The 9,484-nt window shown below is 41.0% G+C and overlaps 1 protein-coding gene across 1 annotated transcript; it reads left to right on the forward strand.

Moving 5' to 3' along the window:
• The first annotated feature begins 3,770 nt into the window (after positions 1 to 3,770).
• On the forward strand, positions 3,771 to 7,626 carry fignl1 (fidgetin-like 1). Its single transcript, XM_059972459.1, has 2 exons — positions 3,771 to 3,819; positions 4,658 to 7,626. Exon 2 carries the CDS (start codon positions 4,668 to 4,670, stop codon positions 6,816 to 6,818), a length of 2,151 nt encoding a protein of 716 aa, XP_059828442.1. The 5' UTR covers positions 3,771 to 3,819; positions 4,658 to 4,667; the 3' UTR covers positions 6,819 to 7,626.
• The last annotated feature ends 1,858 nt before the right edge of the window (positions 7,627 to 9,484 follow it).

Genomic DNA, 9,484 nt, shown 5'->3' on the forward strand with positions numbered 1-9,484 from the left:
CAGCTGAACTTGAGTGTAAGAGAGTAACCACCAACGCTAGGCCTCTCGATGCCCAGACAACGGTCCCACAACTACCATCCTTCAGCTGGGAAGAAGAGAAACTGGGGGCTAACCCCTTGCCTCATGGCTCATACCCACTGAGTGCAGCTAGGGACTGGGAAATGTGTGTTGAATTGGGCCAGAAACTTACCTTCCCACCTGAAATTGCAATGACCAACCTGCGGCCTGACCTGGTCCTTTGGTCCAACTCCTGTCGGCGCATCTTTATCACTGAGCTGACGGTCTCCTGGGAGGATGCTGTGGATGGGGCTTACGAACGGAAAAGGCTGCGATATGCCAACATTGCAGTTGAAGCAGAGGAGCGAGGCTGGAATGTAAAAGTGCGCCCATTTGAGGTGGGGTGCAGGGGCTTTGTAGCCAGCTCCACCGTAAGGCTGCTGAGGGAAGTAGGAGTCAGAGGGCAGGCCCACAGGAAGGCAATCAAAGCACTTGTTAATGCCGCCAAAATGAGCGGTCACTGGCGGTGGCTGAAAAGAATGGATGGTGTCTGGGCTGCCAAGCGACCATCTAGAGACTCACCACGTGACACACACCCAGACCTGATCAGCCTGTTGCGGGCCTGCCTCGGCTGAGGGTGTCTTGTGATAAAAGGCCGAAATACCCAGTGATGTCGAGGTATACAACTGAAGATGTGTCATAATGGTAGTAACATCATCTACTGGTCATCTATAAGAACTACTTCCACTCAAGTCAAGTGCAGTACAGAAACTTTAGAGATTGTAACGTCCAGTCCTATTAATCAAACATAGTCCTGTTCTTGTCGTGAGATCTGCCAGGACAAGGTACAGGTGGAGCCCATCCCTGAATGGTGCATGTACCATAAGTTAAGACTTTATTGCTTAGAAACAGGGGTTAAGTTTATCATTCAGTTTGTACTTAAGCATCTAATTATAATACAGAAAAAGTTGACTATGTCAATCTTCCACAGGAATCATTCCCACCACATATCTATATCGTTTACTTCACAGTCATTAATCATTATTCTATGTTCAATCATTGATCATCTATCTAAATTATGTCTCAATGTTAATTTGAAAATTAGGTAAAATTGGGCTTCACCAAGAATGCAGGAAAGAGAACAATAAGTTAGGACTCCACTTTACATTGTATTTGATTTTCTGCCCTACTCAGGTTTTGTGGCACTGCCAAAGACAACAGAATGTATAACAAAAGGTCTTTTAACATATTAAACTATCATATGATAAAGATTCATCCCTAAAGATTTATCAAATAAGATTTGACATTGAGCTACATTAGGTATTAGGTTGGTTAATCAGAATGTCTGAAGAGAGAGATATTCATCAAGGTAATTCCAGAGCCTTGTACCTTGCCAGCTTAAAGCATAGGTATTAATAATCAGAGTCATTAAATGGAAGAAAATACAGAAGGAAATTGAGGCCATGGAGAGATATGAAAACTAGGCTAGGAGTCACTTAAACCAATAAAAAGAAATAAGGTTTAAGTAGAATGGCCACTGTGGGAGCAGCAGTTGATAGGAGAGGACAGACTTAGAGTGGCGAACTGAGGCTTTGGTTCAAGAGGCAGGCTTCAGTGAGAAGAGGTGGAGGCCAACGTCCTGGAGGCTATTTTAAGACCATAAAATATAGGAGCAGAATTAGGCCATTTGGCCCATCGAGTCTGCTCCACCATTTTGTCATGGCTGATCCACTTTTCATCTCAGCTACAATCTCTAGCCTTCTCCTTGAATCATTCATGCCTTGACCAATCAAGAATCTATCAACCACTGCCTTAAATATTTGTAAAGACTTATCCTCCAGAGCTATGTGTGGCAAAGAATTCCATAGGTTCACCACTCTCTGTCTAAGGAAATTCCTCCTCATCTCTGCTCTAAAAGGATCCACCCTCCCCCATTCTGAAGCTGTGGTCTTAGACTCTCCTATTATAGGAAACATCCTCTGCATATCCACTCTATCAAGGCCTTACACCACTTAATAGGTCTCACTGAGGTCACCCCTCATTCCTCTGAATTCCATTGAATACAGGCCCAGAGCCAACAAACGTTCTTCTTACAAAAAAACATTCAATTGTGTAATAATTTTTGTGAGCCTCCTTTGAACCCTCTCTAGTTTCAGCATTTTTGAAGAAATAAGAACTTCCTTTCTAAGATTAAGAGGCCAAAACTGCTCACAATACTCCAAGTGAGGACTCACCAGTGTTTTATAAAGTATTAACATTACACCTTTGCTTTTATAGTATAGTCTTCTTGAAATGAATGCTAACATTGTATTTGCCTTCCTCACCACATACTCAACCTGCAAATTAACCTTTAGGGAATCCTGCACAAGGACTCCCAAGTCCTTTTGCATCTGTTTTTTGCATTTTCTCTCCATTTAGAAAATAGTTAACCTTTTCATTTCTTCTACCAAAGTGCATGACCATTCACTTCCCAACACGGGATTCCGTCTGCCATTTATTTGCCTATTTTCTTATCTGTCTAGGTCCTTCTGTAGCCTCTCTACTTCTTCAGAACTACCTGCCCCTCTACTTATCTTCTTACCATCTGCAACCTTTGAAACAAAGCTGTCAATTCAATCATCCAAATCACTGACAGATGTGTCATCACTAGTCATTGGCAGCCAAACAGAAATGGTGCCCCTTATTCCTACTCTTTGCCTCCTAGCAATCAGCCACTGTTTTATCCATTCCTGTAATACCATGGACTTCTAGCTTGTTAAACAGCTGTCATATGTGGCACCTTGTCAAAAGCCTTCTGAAAATCCAAACACACATCAATCTATTTTCTTTTGTCTATCCTGCTTGTTATTTCTTCAAAGAATTCCAACAGATTTGTCAGGTAAGATTTTCCCTTGAGTAAACCATGCTGACTATGGTCTATTTTACAATGTGACTCCAAGTACCCTGAGACCTCATCCTTAGTAATCGACTCCAACATCTTCCCAGCCACTGACCTATGGTTTCCTTTCTTCTGCCTCTCTCCCTTCTTGAAGGAGTGGATGGACATTTGCAATTTTCCATTCTTCATGAACTATTCTGGATTCTAGTGATTCTTGAAAGGTCATTACTAGTACCCCCCACAATCTCTTTAGCGGCCCATTTCAAAACCCTGAAGTGTACATCATCCAGTCCAGTGACTTATTATGTGGTTCCTGGAGACCACAGCTGCATTAAGTGTTGGTTGCTCGGGGAACTCAGATTCAATGTAGATGACCTGGAATCTGAGCTTGAAACACTGCGATGCGTTAGGGAGGGAGAGAGTTATTTGGGCACTGTGTTTTAGGAGGCAGTTATACCCATTATATTAACTACTTCATGAACGATCTGTGGCCCTGGACAAAGTTTGACTGCGAGTGAGGCAAGTAGTGGAATTCAAGGAATTCACGAAATGTTCATTATTCGCATATAGTGCAGTTCAGTGAAAATATTAGTATAAGTATTTTGAACGGTGAATCTCCTGCTTTTAATTTATCAATATCATACCTACCTTTTAACAATTTCTTCTTCAGCAGTTATATATCATTGCCTGTATTTTCATATTTCTCTTTCCTTTTGATGTTCTTTTTGTACATATAGTAACGTCACTTGTAACGTTTCCTGGTCTCTGGGGAGCTGGACCGGCCATGTCGCCGGCACTTGCAGCCTGACCGCCCGCCGCCGGGTGGCGCGCGATCGTTCCGCTGCACTCGGACACGACCATCTTGCCCCTCGAGCCGGAGAGTGACCCTTGTTAGCGGCGCGCGTTGCGGAGGGCGGGCGGCTGCGGAGCCAAGGGTGAAGGTGGTAAGTGGGAGGGTAAATAAATGAATGAATGAGGAGAGCGGGCGTGGAGGGCAGGAGGAGGAGAATGTGGAGGGGACCGTCAAAGGGCGAGGAAATGAGGAGGGGGCGTGAAGGAGGGAGGGGGACGACGAGAAGAGAAAACATCAAAGGGCACTGGGCATGGAGGGAGAGGATGAGAAGAGCGGGGCATGGAAGGAGGGAGGGGAATGAGGAAAAGGGAGAGGTGCTAGGGAAAGGAGGGGGTGAAAATAGAGAATAGGGAGGTATGGTGAATATGGAAGGAATTGAGGAAGGGTCAGGAGAGATGTAATAGAGGAAATGGTGCAAAATAGGAGTGAGGAATAAAGATGGGAGGAACAGGGAAGAGTAGGAGTGGAGGATGAGAATAGGGAGGGATTGGCAAGGGAAGACGGGTAGGGGGATAAGGGGTAGCAAGAAACAGTCATAGCTTGGGGGAAGATTGATAGAGTCTGGAAGTTAAATCAGGAAGGGGTTGAGAGGGAAAAAGAGAGTGGGCAATAACGTGAGGATGCAATAGTGGTTCTCAATGGTGAAAGGATGGCAGGACTTTATAGTATTTTTCATGTAACCTATTTCAGTTAATAAAGGTTATAAGGCCTTTTGTTTAATAGCAGTGCCTCCTTCAGCTTGGGTATATATCCACTTACGATTTAAAGTTGTCAACTGGTCAAAGTGATCTCTAAAGCAAGTTTGAAAGGCAGCTCTGTTGGTTTAGGCAGTTATTTTTATGCAGGGTAAAAATCTTGACAGAATGATGTAAATAAAAGTTAAGATTTTTGTAATTTAGAAATGCTAATTTTTGTTTTCCTTTGTGCAGGTTTGGTAACATGCAGTCTCATGATGCACTGCACCTCAGTGAATGGCAGAAGCATTATTTCAATATAATATCCACTGATTGCACCACTGGACAGAAGGCAGATGCTTATCGTGGGCATCTAATGCAGTTGCAATATGCATGGGCAAATGCTGACATCTCGGAACAGTGTACTGCTAGCATATTTAGGAGATGTACTGAAAAGTATGCGGCCATTATTGACTCAGACAATACAGAAATTGGGTTGAATAATTATGCTGACAGTGCTCTGAGTTTATCAAAGTGTCAGAGAAGTGAAGGTAGCCGGTGGCAGTCGTCTTTGACAACAGACAATGTTTGCAAATTAAAATGTGTTCAAGAGATGTTTAAGTCCTGCAATAAAACGAGGGATCTGCTAATATCAGCAGCTGATGTTTCAACTGTGGTTGGGAAAATTAATCACAAGTCAAATTCAGACCATCATAAAATGGAAACTATATCTTCCACTGATACAGAGTCTTCGGTATCTAAAATGTTTATTTCACCTGCTGAAGTGCCTTCACAAAATATAATTGGAAATAATTTTTCAAATACTTCATCCACAATTACTGCCTTTGCAGGAATGAAAAAGGTGCAAAATCCATTGATTGCTAATCTGGGGAATGATGAGATGAATGCTTTAGGTTCCTCAAGCACTTCCACATTAGCCTCTTCTGAAAGTATCCACAATAGTCCCATGCTGAAACTAAGCAAAGTGACAAATTGTTCTGGACCTTTGGCAAGTCAGAAAGGCACTGTTTCTGAACAGTGTTTGACTCTTGATAACAAATCGCCCCCTGTACCATCTAGCACTACATCAAAAAGGAAGTCGTCCTCTTTATCTAGCAGTGGATGCAATGATTCATATAATTACATGTCATATGGACATTTTCAAAATCAAAGTTGGACCAATATTAATCAAAAAAGTTTTGACAGCACGACCAAGAGCATGAGAAGTGATGCCTGTGCCACTGATGAGAGATGCATGGTTACTTTTAAAACTGCTAAAGAGCAACTGCATGTTGAACAATTGAAAAAATGTGTCAATCCACCTCAACGGCTGCCTTTAACAACAGCAACAACAAACAATAGCTTAAAGAAATCACTGGGCACGGTCAGGTCTCGTGGTTTGTTTGGCAAATTTGTTTCTCCAGTTGCAAAGCAGGATAACAGTGATGAAAATGGTGGAATGTCTTTGCCTCATGGAAACAGTTCTTTGGAACCTTCCCAACCAGTGGATGAGCGTCTGAAAAACCTTGAGCCAAAGATGATTCAATTAATTATGAGTGAGATCATGGACCATGGCCCCCCAGTGAACTGGGATGATATAGCTGGGTTGGATTTTGCTAAAGCAACAATTAAGGAGATAGTTGTTTGGCCAATGCTTAGACCAGATATCTTTACAGGGCTCCGTGGTCCACCCAAGGGAATCCTTTTATTTGGCCCCCCTGGAACAGGTAAAACTCTAATTGGTAAGTGCATTGCATGTCAGTCAGGAGCTACTTTCTTTAGTATTAGTGCTTCATCACTGACTTCGAAGTGGGTTGGAGAGGGTGAAAAAATGGTCCGTGCGATGTTTGCTGTAGCACGCTGCCACCAGCCTGCAGTTATCTTCATTGATGAGATTGACTCTCTTTTATCGCAACGTGTTGATGGGGAGCATGATTCTTCTCGTAGAATAAAAACTGAGTTTTTAGTGCAGTTGGATGGTGCTGCTACTTCAGCAGATGATCGAATTCTTGTGGTCGGAGCCACAAACCGCCCTCAAGAAATAGATGAGGCAGCTCGTAGACGTTTGGTCAAAAGACTATATATCCCTCTGCCAGAAAGTTCAGCAAGGAGGCATATAGTAGTGAACCTGATGTCTTGTGAAAACTGCTCCCTGAGCCAAGAGGAATTGGAGCTAATCATTGAACAATCTAAGGGATTTTCAGGTGCTGACATGGCTCAACTTTGTCGTGAGGCAGCCTTGGGGCCAATTCGTAGCATCCATGTGGCAGACATCTCTACTATCACACGAGAACAAGTTCGTCCTATTAAATTCATAGATTTTAAAAATGCTTTTGTAAATGTTCGGCCCAGTGTCTCTGCAAAAGACCTGGAGCTATATGAAGAATGGAATAAAACTTTTGGCTGTGGTCGATGACCATTGCAAAGCTGTTCAGGACTGTAGGAGTGTTTTTTCGAAGTTTATTAAAGAAATTCTTTTGCTGATACTTATTTCCTTATGCATATCCAATAAAGTTGACTTTTACAGATTAGGTACTTTGTATAAGCTATTATATTCAAATCTGTTTAAACTGCTTTGTTCCAAATGATTAGTGTACTATAATTCAAAATATGGAATCCTTTTACTCTTTGGTAAATTTTGCACAAAATGGTACCTCTGTATGGTATGTCATTGTAATCTTATAACCATAAGGAAATACAGTGAAAATATTGATGTATGTGCAGTGGTTCAATTGCAGGCCTAGCTTTCTGCTCTACATTTTGACTAAATATTCCATTGCAATTATCCAAATGGGCACTAATTTCAATTCAATATGATCACCTATTTGAAAACTTTTGACAGTTTGGTGGTTCGTTTGTATTTCAAAAGGGAAAAATTTACAAAAATGCTGGAGGATTTGAAATAAATATTTTGATATTTCTTCTAATTAGTAATTAGAAATAAACAGTTCAAAGCCAGGGCAATAGTAGACTATTTTTCTTTTGTGCCAAAAAATGGTTACTTAGCTGTGTAAATGCTCTATGTAACGTGTTTTTTGATTTATGAATATTCATGATTTGGTATCACCCATTCACTCTTTGGGATATGGCTTTGATTTATTCAACTAATTTTCAATCTTAGAAATGCTGCACAACTCTGCTGTAAATACATGGTTTTAAAATGTCCATATTACATTTGTTCCAGCTATTTTTGATTTATAAAATTTTGCTAAATAAAACATTATCCAGAAATGCACCCTCTTCAGGTTTGGCTGTAGTTAAAAGTTTAGTTAATCAGAAACAGCACCAACATCAATTTTGGTGGTTATCAGAATACTTAAAAACTATACTGCTTAGCCCTGTGTTAATGGTAGTTGGGAAAGACATTATGAAAATTTGTCCTTATGCAATTTAGAAAATTACTACCAAAGAAGCTGAGAATTTGCTCCTACAAAATTTGTGTGACTTAGTAATACTTTTTTTTTCAACTCTTGTTTCTTGACAAATACCCTGCTGATTCAATTTTGCATTGTAGAATGGCTTCACATAGATTGAGTCATTTAAAGAACAGCTGGTCAGTATGTTCCTATAAGGAATAAATACAATGACAAGTGTTGGGAACCATGGATGATGAGAGATATTACAAATTAGTCAAAAAGCAAAAGGCTGTATATAAGGTTTAGGAAACTGAAATTGGGCAGGGCTTTTGAAGAACATAAAAGCAGCAGGAGAGAACTTAAGTGGAATCAGGAGGGCTAAAAGGGACCAAAAGTGCCCTTAGTGAGTCAAGATGTTTTATACATTAAAAACAAGGGTATCTAGGGAGAGGAAAAGACCACTCAAGGACAAGAAATGTATGCTTAGAGACAGAAGAAATGGGCAAGGTGCAAGAGGATTACCCTGGTATTCACTGAGGAGGAGGTTGTGGAGGATAGTGAGATTAGGAAAGGTTTTCGAGGGCATGTGACATGGCAAAGGAAGGGATATTGGGGCTTTTGAAGAACATGGATGAGTGCTCAGAGCCTGATGGCATCTATCCTAGATTGTTAAGAGTTACATAAAAAGAGATTGTTGAGGCCTTAGATATCATAGGACAATTAAGGACTCTTTTTGTAGTTTTATTGCAGCACACTGATAGAGAAACCATATTAATGTATCTTACCTGTATAGTCTCAGCACACATTAACTGCGGTTTCCCAGGCAGCTCTTCTACAATGCTATTTGCATACTCCTGAAATTAGTCTGTGATGGATGCCATTTTCCTTGCCCTTGACCATATGAAAAATAAGGAACTGCTTTTGACTCCAGGTCCAGAACTCAACACCTCGTTTGCAACTGTATCCTTGACTTCCTGACCTCTGATTAAGATTAGAAAGTAACATCTCTGCCACAGTTATCCTCTACAATGGTCCTCCACAAGGCTGCACCCTATTTTAGTCCCTATACGTGTCCAACCAGGAGCCCAGATTTTGCTCTAACTCCCATCTACAAGTCTGCAGATAACACTAGTGGGTTGTATCTCAAATAATGATGAGTCATAATACAGAAGGACATTGAGAACTTAGTGACATGGTGAAATGACAATAACCTCTCCATTAATGTCAGCAAAACAAAAGAACTGGTCATAGACTTAAAGAAGGGGTTCAGTGCGTGTGTATCTGTTTGCATCAGTAGTGATGAGAGATTGAGAGCTATATGTAAACATTAATCATAGCCTGTTGTGGTCCAACCATGGCCAAGAAAGCACAACAGCTAAAGGAGGCTAAAAAAATCTGGCTCCGCTAGACCCTCACCAATTTCTGTAGATCACCATAGAAAGCATCCTATCCTGATGTATCACAGCTTGCTGCAGTTGTAAGAAAAAGTTTGTGAACCTTTTGAAATTATCTGGTTTTCTGTATTAATTATTCATAAAACGTGGTCTGATCGTCATCTAAGTCACCATCTATGTACAACTAAAACTCTCATGCTCTGTGACCTCCAACTCTAGTGCAAACAGTGCATTACAGTGGCACTATTTTTGGCTAAATCGACTTAAAATGCGCTAACTTACAGAATGAAGGCAAAGTTCAGGGTTATATAATGGTATAAAATTTGCCAAAA

The sequence above is a fragment of the Hypanus sabinus genome, chromosome 6 (assembly GCF_030144855.1).
Source record: "Hypanus sabinus isolate sHypSab1 chromosome 6, sHypSab1.hap1, whole genome shotgun sequence".
Classification (NCBI taxonomy): Eukaryota; Metazoa; Chordata; class Chondrichthyes; order Myliobatiformes; family Dasyatidae; genus Hypanus; species Hypanus sabinus.